The 14,773-nt window shown below is 43.9% G+C and overlaps 1 protein-coding gene across 3 annotated transcripts in view; it reads left to right on the top strand.

Annotated features, from left to right (window-relative positions):
* ARHGAP24 (Rho GTPase activating protein 24) overlaps window positions 1-14,773 on the top strand; it is a 162,276-nt gene that overhangs the window by 122,197 nt on the left and 25,306 nt on the right. Inside the window, exon 3 of one of the 3 annotated variants that reach the window (XM_009993649.1) lies at window positions 7,626-7,748. In XM_009993649.1, the coding sequence (XP_009991951.1) occupies window positions 7,626-7,748 (123 nt within the window). Of the gene's footprint in view, window positions 1-7,625; window positions 7,749-12,566; window positions 12,679-14,773 lie in introns of those variants that run through there. The other 2 variants (XM_009993656.1, XM_009993665.1) reach the window with 2 other exon arrangements.

Raw genomic sequence — 14,773 nt, 5'->3', positions numbered from 1 at the left:
ATTTTGTCCTGAAGGTCTTAAAAATATGGATCCAAAAATCTCAGGAGTCATCAAATGATAAGCTGAGATACTTGATTCCCCAAAATCTCTTTGGTCTGATTTGAAGCTGGACACTGTTTTTGTGGATCTGGATGAAATGCTTAAGACTTGACAGATTGTGTGTTCAATTTAGTATCTGGGAAGCTCAGTGCATTTTAGGATTTGATTGCTTAGCATGCAAGGAGCCTGTAACTTCCTCAGTGCAGTCCTGCTTAGTGCTTGTCTTCTGTTTTCCTTGGCTCTTGGCATTTCCATCACTGGTGGTTCTGATAATGTCCCTTAAATAAGAGACCTTTCCAGGGTGCTGTCTTTTAAGTCCACCTTCTTCTCCCACATCTGCCTTCATCTTAGCCTCCCTGCTTAATTTTCAGCTTCACAAAGTTAAACATCACATCTCCAGCTCATGGACATCTTTCCACCTTTAGGATACAGGTATGTTTTAGACAAGCTGTGCCATGAATCTTGTAAGTTGAGTATTGTTGGAAAATGGAACCAAGTTCCATGCAGTTTCCATGGAGCAGTTCTTTTCTGATGCAAAGATAGAACATCTCTTCTGTAACAGTCATTTCAGAAGTGACTGGAGCTGGAGCTGAAGCTCCTCTAAATACAGAGTATTTGGCTCTGATAATCATACACTTGGCATGAGTTTATCTGTGATCATCAAAAACTTGGTTCTGCTGACCAGCTTGACTTTGTGGTAAAAGAAGAGGCAGTGACTTCAAGTTAGGCTGTGTAACTCCTGTGTCATCCTAGTTGAACTAAGGGGGTGCTGGAAATTCTTGGTGAAGCTTTGCACAGTCAGGAAGAGCAGGAGCAATACCACACACACGCAGAATAAAGAAGCTTTTAGAATTATAAACAAAACAACAGAGAAAATACACCAGGCCCCCCAGGTCTGCTCTGCAAGCTCCCTGGTACACCTGCGTCATCAGAAACAAGTCCTCAGCTGATAGGCAGAAATTCATTGCCCCTACATCCTCTCCACCAGTACATTTGTGAGAACATAAGTTTGGCTGCTTAGCAAGTGGTATCTGCAGTTCAAAAACATTGCAAATTTCAAGGAGCTACATCTCCTTCTGTTCCTTAAATTGGTCATGTGAGATGCAGCAGTTGCTAAGCCTTCAAAACAGAATCTCACTTGCTATGAAGAATGGTTTCTCAGTGAATCCCAGAGCCAATAAGGCATTAAAATCTCATTAAAGTATAATTGTATCCCAGAGCTTAGCTCTTTCATTTTGCTTTGCAAATTTCAACCTGTGTTCTGACCAAGCTTTTTGCACTGAAGTTTTTCCATTGGCCCAGTTGGAATGAACATAAAATGTTTCAGTGCTCAAACTGGTCTGACAGCTTGAGGGCAGTTTGAAGGACAAATTGTCCCATATCACCTCTGTGCAGGAACCAGAAACATCCTGGAAATACACCTACACATGGTTTTAATCAGACCCAGGTGGCACTTGTTTCCTGAACACAGGTGGTGGCTAGCAGAAGAGTACATTATGTTACATTAAAGTGGAGTATGATTGTAAGATTCAACAGCTATGACTGGAGAAGAGAAGGCTCCAGGGAGACCTAAGAGCACCTTCCAGTGCCTGAAGGGGCTACAGGAAAGCTGGGGAGGGGCTTTTCACCAGAGAGGCCAGTGATAGGACAAAGGGGAATGGATTAAAACTGGAAGAGGAGAGATTTAGGTTAGATGTCAGGAAGAAATTCTTTGCCACAAGGGTGGTGAGGAACTGGAATGGGTTCCTGGAGGTCTTCAAAGCCAGGCTGGATGAGGCTTGTGCAGCCTGGTCTAGTGGGAGGTTGGAACCTGATGATCTTGAAGATCCCTTCCAGCCTTAGCCATTCTGTGATTCTGTGATAAGAGTTTCTCGACTCACTTGAGGACAGATTCATCCTGTACAGTGTCAGTACATGGAAGACAGACATGTATGGATTTGAACTTTCAGTAACTCATCAGTATGTCAAGTCAGACTTCTATGTTTAAAGCAGCAGTGGGGAGTGTTGAGTTAATATGCAGATTGAGTAATCCTAATTTGTTCTGTTGTTGAGCAAGGAATTTCATTAGGAAACAACAAAAGGGGAGTCAGTTGGTTCCTCTTGGTGTCTGATATTCTAGTATCTTCTACACCTTGTGGAGGTGACTTCTGTTTTGGATTAAAAAAATCTGAATACTAATGCTGTAAAATTAAATTTGAAGAAAGAAAGGCAGGTAAGCTTTTCCAGAGAAATAGATTAAATATGCAGTTCATTTGCAGTACAGGGGAAAATTTAAGAGCAGAAAATGTAGTGGGAGAGTCTTGAATTCTATTGTAATGATTGGTGTTTTGGTTATGAAGAAATACTAAGTGGAGTCCTGATCAGGAAGTATAAATTTATAGTCCTACCATCCATCTGAACAGGGGTGAGCCTGTTGCATTGCACATGGGGATGGGACTTGCTTCCACACCAGGCCACATTTGGAAGATTTATGCAGAACACAGATGTGTATGTTGCTGAGTTGCAAACAATTAGTATAGAATATCAGCTGTACAAAAGTCAGCTCTTCTACCTTAAAGGTTGGTACAACCTTGGGTGATAAAGGTGTGTGTGAGAGAAGAGGGCAGGGTTGGTCAGTGCACAGATGCAGAAACATGGTGATGGACTGTAGCTGGTAGTAGCTGAAAGAAAATTCCAGACCATATAGCAGGGAGAACTATTGGAAAGACAAGCAAAAAAACCCAAAAACAAACAAACAAACAAACAAAAAAAAGCAACCAAAAAACTGGGTGCAGTAGAAAGAAAACAAAAGAGTCCTCAGGCAAGGTTTTTAGAAATGAATGTCTGAACATCAGCTTCTAAATATTTTTGTGAGTATAAAGCTGGATTTTTTTTGTGAGGTGATAAATAGCCAGGAGGTCCTCTCTGAATACCATTAGAGGTGCTTTGAGTGTATCTGTTGGAAACATTGGAGGCCTAAAATTTTACTATTTAGCATTTTCCTGAGAATTAAAAAATTTAAGAAGCAGTCATGAAGCACCCAAGCAGGAGAATGCTTCTAAAGAAAACCTGATAGGTTGTGTTGTAATGCTAGTCTGCCTTCCACCATCATTCAGTTTCCAAGCTGATAGCCAGGGCTTCAGAAACTGTGCCTAAGCAAAATGCACAATGGAGTAGGGAACTGTTTTACTTCATGATTGGGCCCCATGTTTTTTTCTCTTGGAATGTGCATATTCTTTTGAGGTTGGCCATGACATTCTCAGCCCAGAAAAAATCAGATTAATCCTAGTTTTTGATGTTCCTCCTGGGAGAAAATTATCTATTAAGCAGCTAGCATGAATTCAATCCCTTCGCGTTCCATTCTCAAGAATGCTGGAATTACTGCTTGCGAGAAATCCAAGATGCTTTTAAAAAAGCAAGCAGTAATTCCATTTGGAGGCCAGCCTGGGTACATTCAGGTAAAAGAAAGGTGTTGGACAGGAAGACTACATAGAAAAAATGCTTTGCATGACTTCCCCTCTGCCCTCCCCCTGCAGCTGAATGCAAAATGTCTGTGCCTTCATATTAATGGATGGATGATAAAAAGCAGGAAAGCTGTTGAGCTGATAGTTCAGGAAGCACCCTTGAATTCAGTCACCTCCTCTTCATGCTTTTCCAAGTGTGTGGAGTGGTGCTGCATAAGCAAGTTCAGGCTGTTCCCTTTCTTTTCCTCTGTGGAGTGGATCCCTGCAGGAACTGGCCTCTCCGTATTTCAGTTGTGGTTTGTTGGGGGTTTTTTTTCTGGTAGCTAGCAAGAGTTCTTCAAATAACCTGTCTTGGGTGAGGGTGGTGCTGGCTCAGTGCACAGAGCTGCCCCCAGCATGGGGCTCTGTGGTTGCTGGCTGTCCTGATCAGGAGACAACAGCAATCTGTTCTTACTGGTTACTGAGCCCCTGAAGCAGGCAGGAAGGAGCTCTTGGGAACCTCTAAGTCACTGCTAGTGCCAGAGGGGGCAGAAGGAGAAATCAGGCCTGTTGGGATTCGTCATGGTATCCTGCTGTTTCACTGTTTGCACTCCAAGTGGATGTTATGGATAGATTTCTCCAATAAATCAGAGAATCACAGAATGGTTCAGGCTGGAAGGGACCTTAAAGGTCATCTAGTTCCAACCTGCAGGGACCCCTCCCACTAGACCAAGTTGCTCAGAGCCCCATCCAACCTGCCCTTCAACACTTCCAGGGATGGGGCAGCCACAGCTTCCCTGGGAAAACCTGTTCCACTGTCTCTCCACCCTCACACTCAAGAATTTCCTCCTCATGTCTCATCTCAATTTCCTCTCTTCCAGTTTTAATCCATTCCCCCTTGTCCTCTCACTCTACAAGCCCTTGTAAACAGTCCCTCCTCAGCTTTCCTGGAGCCCCTTCAAGCACTGGAAGGCCATTATGAATGGTAATTCTTTTCTGCTGCTGCCCAGAAAATAAAACAGATTTGGGATAGGTTAGGGCTGCAGGAATAAAAATATCCCAGCCCCTCTTGCTGGCTATTCACACACAGGCACACAACACACAGGATTAGGCATTCCTTGTACTTGGACTGCAAATTCAGGAAAGGGAATTTGAGAAGGCATCATCTACAGCTAGACAGCAACACAGGTGTCATACATCATAGTCTGCATGCCCATGGGAAAGGAATAAGACATTCATCTCTAATGGACTCAGCACCATTGTCAAGTTGATATACTTCTTGCTGGTATCTATGGTGTGAATAGAGGTCTGATTTTTGCAGATTGTGATCTACTCACGTCTTATTATCATCATGACAGTAATAGTATAAGGAAAAAAAACGTTATTCTAAAGAGCTTCTTTCAGCAGCATCCTGTGGACCTACTGAAGATTCAGAAAGGCCCTTCTCATTCTCTTTCTGTTTACCTGATATTATATTACTTCTCTGAGATGGCTTTGTCCTGAATCATGGTCGTTTCTTCTTGTCTGTTCCCCTGATCTTGTTAATTATGTATTTGAAATACAGTCCCACTAAAAGTTGACATTTGCAGTAAACCACAAATCCAACATGTGCTGTTGTTGTATCTCCAGAAATCTTTTAATGAGGCTCCAATTCTTGATTAGCTACTGAATGAATGCAAAGGTAGAAGAACTCTGCAAGATCCAATATTTACAAAGTGGACAGATTCAGAATTGCTTCAAAATGGTAAAGCACCTTTTATTAGGAAAGCTTCACTTTCTCATACCAAAAGATAATGGAACCAAACATTATGCTTTCCTTCTCTGCATAATTAAACACAGACTAACATTGTAAATGAGCTATCTAGATTGCTGGGATTAATCTAGTTTACCTGGAGAACAACCTCCAATTTGTCATGCCATGATAACTGAGTAAATCTCACATAATCTGCTGAATTTAAATATGCAAACTATTAAAAGTATAGAGTGATCCGGCTGTCAACCAAGAGAAGGACAATCACTTGGCTATGGCTGTTCTCTTTTTGTTGTCTCTTTAGTAAGAAAATCGGTTCACCTCTTGTTTTATTCCTGGACCTCATAGTATTTTATGGGAACCTTACAGGGTCTTTGTTCATTTAAAAAAAGGCAAAAAAAAAGCTGCAATATGACAGCATAAATATTTTTTTCTTAGTTTTTATGAGCTACAGAAAGAGTGGGACTGTGTTGCATGCTTTTTACTGTATTTATTATAATGATAAAATTAATTTGTAAATACAATAATTACAATACAGAGAGGCTTTCTATTTGTAGAAGTAAGACCCATGTTTTATACCAATTCTTCTGCCAGTGACTGAAAAGATTAAAAAAACATACAATGCAGTTTTGCACACCTTGACATTTCTCTAGTGTTGGCATTTAAAACAGGTTCATCCCTGCCTTTTAACTAAAACAGGTTCTTCAGACTGTTAAACTGTTGTATTGTCTAAAATTTACTGTACTTCAGGTTGTTGCATTACTTCTTTGGATGCATTTTTAGGGAACATACAGAATAGTAATGGCTGTATTTTGACTGAAGAAAACCCAGGTCTCTCTTTACCTCCAAGTTCAAATTCAAGTTTTGAAAAATGTTATAAACCTTGAGACCAAGTCTTCAGTAGGATCTGCCCGTGTCTGCAAAAATCTGTCTTTTGTGTTTGCCACATTTCAGTTAAGTCCCTTTTGCAGCTGTGTGTCCTAATTCTGTAAAGTGTGGACTATACGAGGAGGTTCATGCAGAACAGTTGTGCTAGGAAGTCATGGTTGGATTTTTGGATGCTTAGGAAATTTCTCTGACTTGGAATATGAGTAGAATGAAAACTAGGGATGAAAGAAAGGGCTGGAGCACCTCTCTTAGGAAGACAGGCTGAGAGAGCTGGAGTTGTTCAGCTGGAAGAAGATATTTGGCGGATTGTTGCAACCTTCCAATACCTGAAAGGGGCCTATAAGAAGGCTGTGGAAGAGCTGTTCAAAGGGCGTGTAATGATAGGACAAGAGGTGATGGTTTCAAGCTAGAGAAGGGTAGATTGAGGTTGGACATTAGGAAGAAGTTCTTTACTATGAGGGTGGTGGAAAAAGTTCTTTACTGTGAAGTTGGTGGATCCCAGGAACAGGTTGCCTAGAGAGGTGGTGGAGGCCCCATCCCTGGAGACATTCAAGGTCAGGCTTGATGGGGCTCTGAGCAGCCTTTTCTAGTGTGAGATGTCCCTGCTTATTGTAGGGGGGCTGGACTAGATGGCCTTTAGAGGTCCCTTCCAAGCCAAGATACTCTGTGATTCTAAAGCTGGAAAGAGATAAAGACAGACCTCACAGGATTTCTAGGAGCATTGCTTTTGTGTGTGAAGTACACATGCATCCCCTTGGCCCAGTGATAGAGCTTCAGGATGTCTGGTGCTATTTTTCTGAAAGGGTTTTGTACCTTCTGCAGTGCTGGAAGGGTGGTTTGAATCCCTGGGAGTTCTTGTGCTAACATCATACACACTGGGACGGAAGTGAAGCAGTACTACAAGTGTGAAAACCTGGAGCTTCTTCTTATTATCCTTTAAATAAAGGGTAATAATGTAGTTTGTTCCTTCTTAATTTAATCTTCCTCAGAGATTAAGGCAGAGAGTGGGCTGTACCACATCAGCTGCCAGCATGGCTGCCTTCTCCTGAACGATTCACAGGGACACTTGGGTGTATCAAATGTTGTTCCTGTGAAAGTGACACATTGTGTTCCTGAAAATAAAAATGGAGTGAGCCCCACTTGTTCCAAGCACACTCACCTCTCTCTGCCTTTATTCACCCCGTCATGCTACAATAACTGGTGCAGAATTTCCAGTGCACATATCAAGTTACAGATTAGTGCAGGCCCCCGTGGTCCTTGGAATGGCATGGGGCTGGTTTTGTTTACCATTGACATTTATCCTCTCATTTCCTTTTGGAAGCATGACAGCTTCTCACTGTCTGCTGGGGAATGTACTTATGGGACCTTCTTTTCGTGCCGTGTCTGATGAGAAACACTCCACTGCTTAGTGTCTGTTGTCTGCTTGCTCTGGTGCCACCAGTGCTGCTTTCAGCAGTCAGTCTGGCAGGAACTTGGCTGGGCAGGAGAGCAAAAGGGTTTCTAAGTGCAATTATCTTCTCTTGCAGGAGGAGACCGAGAGCGGATGACAGCGAATCATGAGACCTACCTCCTTATGGCGAGCACGCAGAATGACATGGAGGATTGGGTGAAATCCATTCGCAGGGTTATATGGGCACCATTTGGAGGAGGTGAGTCAGTGAGGGAACATGCAAGGCTCCCAGAGACACACAGACACGTCAGGGTTCTTCTGTTGTCTCTCAGTCACAGCCAGAGTTTTGAATTAATGAGGAGGAGAATCACAGAATAGAATGGTTTAGGTTGGAAGGGACCTTAAAGATCAGCAGGTACCAACCTCCCTGCCATGAGCAGGGACACTTCCCACTAGACCAGGCTGCACAAGCCTCATCCAACCTGGCCTCCAACACCTCCAGGGAGGGGGCAGCCACACCTTCCTTGGGCAACCCATTCCAGCATCTTACTGCCCTCATGGTGAAGAATTTCTTCCTGATGTCTAACCTAAATCTCCCCTTTTTCAGTTTAAAGCCATTATTCTTTGTCCTATCACTGCCCTCTCTGGTGAAAAGTTTCTCCTGTCTTTCAATGGGTATAAGCTAGAACACACTCTCTTTACTGTGAGAGTGTTGGGGCACTGGAACAAGCTGCCCAGAGAGGCTAAGGAGTCTCCTTCTCTGGACATTCTCAAGACCCAGCTGAATACATTCCTGTGTGATCTGCCCTAGGTGATCCTGCTCTGGCAGGGGTTAGGACTAGATGATCTCCAGAGGTCCATTCCAACCCCTAACATTCTGTGATTATATGATTCATGTAGTCTCCTAGATCTTTTAAAAAAAGTGGAGTAAAGCCTTTGTTTCCAGTTGCAATGCAGGTATCAGGTGTGTTCCCATGCAGATGGTTCAATTAAAAGGTTTCAACTGCCTGGAACCACTTCCTTTGATGAGCATAGCACATGATAATGCATTGCCAAGGCAGTTGAAGTTGTTTTCACAGAAGGTTGATCTTCTCCCAAGGTCATTCCTTTTGTCACTGTCTAAAAGACCATCCCTGTGTTTCATACATGCAAGAAGCTGTCAGTGATTCTGCACAACGTGACACCTAACACCAGCAACAGTGTTATACAAAGCTGTGCACTCCTGCAAGACTCAGAATATCAGCATTAGCAGTACTGAATAGATTCTTTTTCTTTTGATTGGCATACCAAGTAATTTCAGTAGTAATGGATCAAAATTTATTAATGGATGTCTAGTTGTCTTTTTTAAAAAGCTCTCGGATGTTGAATGGGCTGCAAATTATTATCATTTTCATAATTATTATTCTGGTGTTCATGTAAACAATGTTATAATACAAGTATGATTGATACAGTTCCACAGAAGTTCAGTGCATTAATCAGTCTGTTCCTTGGAGCTCTCAGATCTCCAGGTACAAGAATAAAAGCATTTTTCCACTGTGAAAGAACACCCATGTTGCATCAGGCAGTTTTCCTGGTCTTGTCTGCAGGTTGCTGGAAAAGTAAGTCAAGCATGATTGTCTGTGCCGTTTCATGACTGAGATGTGGTTATCAGTGAAAACTGTGACTGCAAACGTCTTCTCCTTAAGTACCAGGTAGACCACAGGAGAGAGGACTGGGGAGACTGAATGAAACTACCTTTTTAAACAAAACTTTTCTTGTAAACCACTCATCTTCCTTTGTGCTTTATTCATGTCACACAGTTCTTCGGAGGAGGCTTTGGTAGCTGTGCTGAGGGACGTGGTAAGCTCAGGCCTGCCTGGCACCTCTTCAAAGATGACTGTCTTGTTGGCTCCTTCTGGGGAAATAGGACCTGGAGAGATGATGCTAAGCAATCATTTCACAGGGATCTGGCCCTGTATGTTAACAAGCTGGCACCATCCTGAATCTGGACATGTAGACTGTACAGGAGGATGCTTAAATAATGAAACAAAAACCCAAACAAAACCCAAAAACAACAAAGTGAAAAGTTTGTCTTGAAAGGCATGATCTTCTCATGTATCAAACTGGAGTGGGAGAGGAAGGGGAGGAGGGAGGAGTACAAACTTCTGCAATTAGGGCAAGTTAGAAATCTGCTTGCAAATGTAGCAAAAAGATGACCCACCTCCAGCTTTCCCTTTGTAAAGCAGGCCTTGTGTCGGGCTCCTCAGCCTTCTGTCACTCCAGCCTGGTAGCAGTGCAAGTTCACTCTGGCAGTAATAAATTTAAGAGCATAACAGAACTGGATTTTTCAATCCTTGTGTTTTTTTTGCACTTGGCTTCCAGCACCACAGTATGTTTCTGTGGCAAATAATAAGGGAAGTTCTTCTTCAAGTGGGAAAGTGTCTACATTTTACAGGCAGGGAGCTGAGATTAGATGAAACTCCATTTCTAGCCCAAGTCCACACATAGAGCTACGAATAGAAGCCAAATCTCTCCAGTCCTGACCCTGTGCTTTCTTCACCACCCCCTCATTTGCTTTTATAGGGCAAGAGCTATTTCTGGTTTACAGCTGGGAATGTTTCCAGCCACCGTGAAAACTCTCAGGACACAAGCACTGTTTCAATGCCAATTACTGAGGGAAGCACCTCACTGAAGACTTTGGATGCTGATTTGCCTAAAACAAGAGACAGGTGCAATCCTTGAATTACTGTTTAAATTAATCCATAGCTAAACCACCTCTAAGCATGTTCTTTTTGGTTTTCCTATTGGATTTCTTGAGCAAACACACTCAGGGTTGTTTGTATAGGGAAGCAAACAGTTAACTCCCTGGAAAACATGAGAATAGATGGAACCTGGTTTTGGGTTTACTGTTCCCGGAGAAGGTTTGACCACAATAACAAGGCAAAAGCAGTATTGTGGGATCTGTCACCATTCAAGAACTGTGTTTCTAACAAGTCCCTCATTTTATTAACCACTTGTTACTTACATTGATAGTCTTTTAACAAGTCTTAATGAGCCGTACTAACAGCTCTGTAATCTTGTATGGTGGGACACAGTCATTTTTCACTACCCCTTGCTACATGGATGTTGCTACAGCTGCTGCAACAGTCTGATCCTTCTACAGAAGGGCATTTCTGGCTTCAGTTGCCCAAGAACTGCCTTTATATGAGCTGTAGCCACTGAAGTTAAAAATCTTTTTGTGCATTAGTGGGAGGTCTCCCTGCCCATGCAGAGGGGTTGAGATGAGATGATCTTGAAGGTCCCTTCCAACTCAAACCAGTCTGTGATTCTATGATTACATTAGTTATCAACAACACACAGAAAAGCTGCAGTCACATGATGATGACTAGCCAGTAATAAGTAATTACTTGCAACACAGAATTATTTCAGACAGCTAATTAATCAAAACACCAGTTTTATATCAGCTTCCTACTAGATGGTAAACCACAATAGCCTGATGTTGTACAAGTCAAGTGCCACTTTCAGTGACCTACTTGAATTTTCTGGTTCTTTGAAGCACTGTAAGAAAGCTCTGTGTGTGTATGCACGTGCAACGGATGTGTCTGAGCCTTGCTGAGCCACTAATATTTAAAGTTTGTCTGGCAGTGGGAAGGGACTCCTGGTACCAGAGCAAGGAGCTCTGTAAATGATTAACCATATAATTAAATTGTTATTTGTTAACCTGTGCTAGAAAGAGAATATGGGAGGGGGGCAGGTGGGAATCTGCTAAGGTGATCAGAAGGAGATTGGCTTTTTGCACCAAAGGAGTAAGGTGTCTGTGGAAAAAATTCTGAAAGGAAAAAGAAATGTAAATGAACCAGGGCATGTAATGCCTGTTTGCACATGGAATTCCTTTCCTGATTAGATTAAAAAGGCAATTTTTTACAGGAGGGAAAAGCCTGAGCTCTAATTGCAGAGCTTGCAACTAAGGGGGAGGGAGGAGGCGAGAAGTAGGAGCATGAGCATTTTAGAAGGGGTAGTAGTGTGAGGGCTGGCACCTCCCGTGGGAGCCAGGCACAGCCTGCTTGCTGCTGGAGCTGCTGCACACCACGGCTGCCTGGAGGCCACTCAGAGTCACCTGGAGGAGCAGACGAACCTGCGCTGCGGCAGCTCCCTCCTCTATATCGTTTGCCTGCACCTGCTGCAAGTGCAGGCAGCAGCAGCAGCCCTGGCTGCCACAGCCAGGCGTGGGGCCAGGAGGAAGCCAGCAGTAAGAGCATCCCCTTGTGGAGGCACACACCTTCCTCAGCAGCTCCCCAGGATCCTACCAGCAGGCAGAACATTCCTGTGTGGAGGCACACACCTTCCTCAGCAGCTCCCCAGGATCCTTGCCAGCAGGCAGGCACTGCCGCCGCAGCTGACGCGTCTCTCCCACGAGAGCTTCTGGTGGTTGGAAGGCAATAAACCAAGCCCGTGAGAGCATCAGACAGGGAGCTGGGTATATAAAAGGCCTTTTGAAAGGAATCTCTCATGGACTGAGAGCCTCTCGGGCGAAGGGGCGGTTGTTTTTGCTGCTCAGTTGCAGAGATAAAGGGAGCCAGCAAGGAGCATCACATCCTGGAGGATTCTTCAGTGGCCTTTTCGGTATTGTTCTTCCCTTTCCCCTTGCACACCACGAAGCACTGACCTTTTCCTGTGGAACTGGAGTCTCTGCCACTCAACGCCCTGTTCCAGCTGGGAGGAAGAGGTCTTTCTCCCCCTCCCTCTGTGCCGGGCACTTCTGTTTGAATGGAAGATACATCTTTTTTGCTGAAACTCTTTTGTTGTGACGTTGCATAATAGACAGTTGTCTCACCGCAGGAAATAAAAGAAACGAAAGGAAATAGAAAGAGGGAAGGAAATTGTTCCCCAAAGCAAAACTGAAGCAGGGAAGAGAACATTAAAATCACTTCTAGCCCTACCCAAGATCTAGAAGACCACCAATCTCCTAGCTCCAGAGGAAAACACACTGTTATAAAAACTCCTCGGCAGTAGGTAACGATGATCAGTTGTGGTGTTTCGTCTGGATGCATCTGGTAAAGGAAAGCTTTGGAGGGACGTGGGGGCTCTGGCCTGTATGATGCCTGAAGACAGGAATGCTGGAGTCCGCAGTCCAGGTGCCTTAGCAGCAGCTCCTTTCATTCCTAAAAACACTTACAGGAGAATTAAGCGGTGTTTTAGTTTCCGTAAAGGTAGGTCCATTCTCTTGCTGTGTTCTGCTTTGCTAATGAAACCATGGTTTCTGAAAAGTCATGGGGCTGCCTGTGCAGGAGCACATGAGAGTACAACAAAAAAAGGGGGGCATTAAACAATGCAGATGTGGACATTCTGTGAATGATTTATTTACTTCTTTGTTCATTTGTTTGTAGCTGGCCAGCTGATACTGTCTCCTCTGCATAATGGCTCATGAATGGGCTGCCTGAATGAGGTGGCTTGGGACGAGATTTTTGCAGAGCCTCTGAGCAAAAATCAGCGAGGGCAGGGGGGGGGATCAGACCCTGTGATGCTCTGAGTTGCCTGTTTGTCCAGCAGAACATCAGGGAAAAGAGTTTTAGGTTTGTCTGTGTGGGAGGAGGGGGAGAGAAAAGGGGGGAGCAAAGCAACATGATAAATGTGCATCTGTGCAGAAGACGGTTTTTGGCTTCAGAGATTTCTGGTGGATTGAAGTGTAGCCGTGCAATGCACTGTCCTATTGCAAGAGCTGCATTGCCATTTGATCCTGCTGCCCTGCAGCCTGTGTTTGCCTTTCCACTGGCTGCAGGGAGATGTTTAAAGCCAGTTTTCTTCTGCATTGCACACATTTCTGTTGAAGCAGAGCATGGCACTCTTAGGGGGAAGAGGGCAAAGAGAAGGCTGACTTTCAAAATATGTCAGCTGGAAGGGAAACACATGTCTGAGGAAGAGATACAACAAGTGATGATAAGGTGCTATGGTGCTTAGGATGGGTGGGGAGAAACTACCTCTATGAAAGAGGAAAAAAACTTTGTGTGGGGGAAGAGGAGAATAATGGTGCTGCCTTAAAACCTATGCTGGACAGAGAAATCCAAGTGAAAGGGCTAAATTCTGAAGTGTGGTAAATGATCTCATGTGGAGCTTATACAAATAGTCACCTTCATCTCCTGCTCCTCCCTAAACTGTTCCTCCATGCTTCCATTTGTCCTTTTGCAAGACCATGCAGCTTTTTTCTCCCAAGGCTCAGGAGGGATGTGGTGGTGTCATGGCTTTTGAGCCCTATGCACGCAGGCAGTCAGGGGCAGTGCCTTGAAATGAGGGTTCACAACCAGGGACGGACTGAGATCTGCTCTCACCTGCAGAGACAGCACTGAAAGCTGTTTGCCCCTGTGCACCCCTCCCTGAGGTGAGTGTTTCCCTGGGTTGCTGGAGTTCAGTCCTTCTGGAGACCAGTCAGGAGGACATGGACGTGTCTCTATCAAGTGTGCTAGTGTGTGTCAAGGTGTCAGTGTGAATTAGAGCTGTCTGTGCCCCATTTATAAGCCTCACTATTTGAGAAATGTTTGGAAGTTGAAAAAAGGATTAACTGATGATTTTGCAGACAGTTGTCTTTCTACCCAGGGTGCAGCCTTGGCTGCTCCAAGAAGAGCTTCAGCTGTTGATTCTTTCCCTGTATGTTGTGACACAGAAGCTCCTCATGTCTAAAACTCCCAAGTGAAGCTGCAGTGCTTGGGGCAGAGGACAGAATGATGGAGCCATGCTGCTGATTTTGCTTTCCTCTGTGTATCATTTATTTCAGGTGCTGCCTTATACATGTTTGTTTGTCAAGAGTGTTGTCACGAGGCCCCTAGATGAGAGCTGCAGAATGCTGGGTGTGCATGTGGAGCTAGGTCCATGTCCCACTGAAGGCAACAGAAAGATGAACATGAACTGCATTTTCAGACAAGCCTTTACTATTGTCACACAAGTCAATTTGCCTAACTACGCTTGTCTTAACTGGCATACCTAATTCTTATCACTTAATTTGCAGACTGAATACCTAAGTACACAAAAAGGCAAAACTAGCCTTCTGCAAACCTAGCCCTTGCTTAAGACAGATCAGTTATTTCTAAGCTGTGCAACACAGTGCAGAAAAAAACATTTCCCAAGCAGGGAAAACCATTGGCTAGACACTGGAAGAACTACAGGGGAATCATGACATTTTATCTTTATGCAGAGATCCATCAACATCTTCACCAATGATGGACACTGTAGAACACTCCTGGAAATCCAGATCAAAGCTGCATTGTGATAGGTACTGAAAGATTATAAATGTCAGACGTGTTTAGCCAGAGG

The sequence above is a fragment of the Chaetura pelagica genome, unplaced genomic scaffold (genome assembly GCF_000747805.2).
Source record: "Chaetura pelagica isolate M959 unplaced genomic scaffold, ChaPel_1.0 scaffold210, whole genome shotgun sequence".
In the NCBI taxonomy this organism is placed as follows: domain Eukaryota; kingdom Metazoa; phylum Chordata; class Aves; order Apodiformes; family Apodidae; genus Chaetura; species Chaetura pelagica.
The sequence above is the reverse complement of the archived record's forward strand: the minus strand, read 5'-3'. Positions and strand labels throughout refer to the sequence as shown.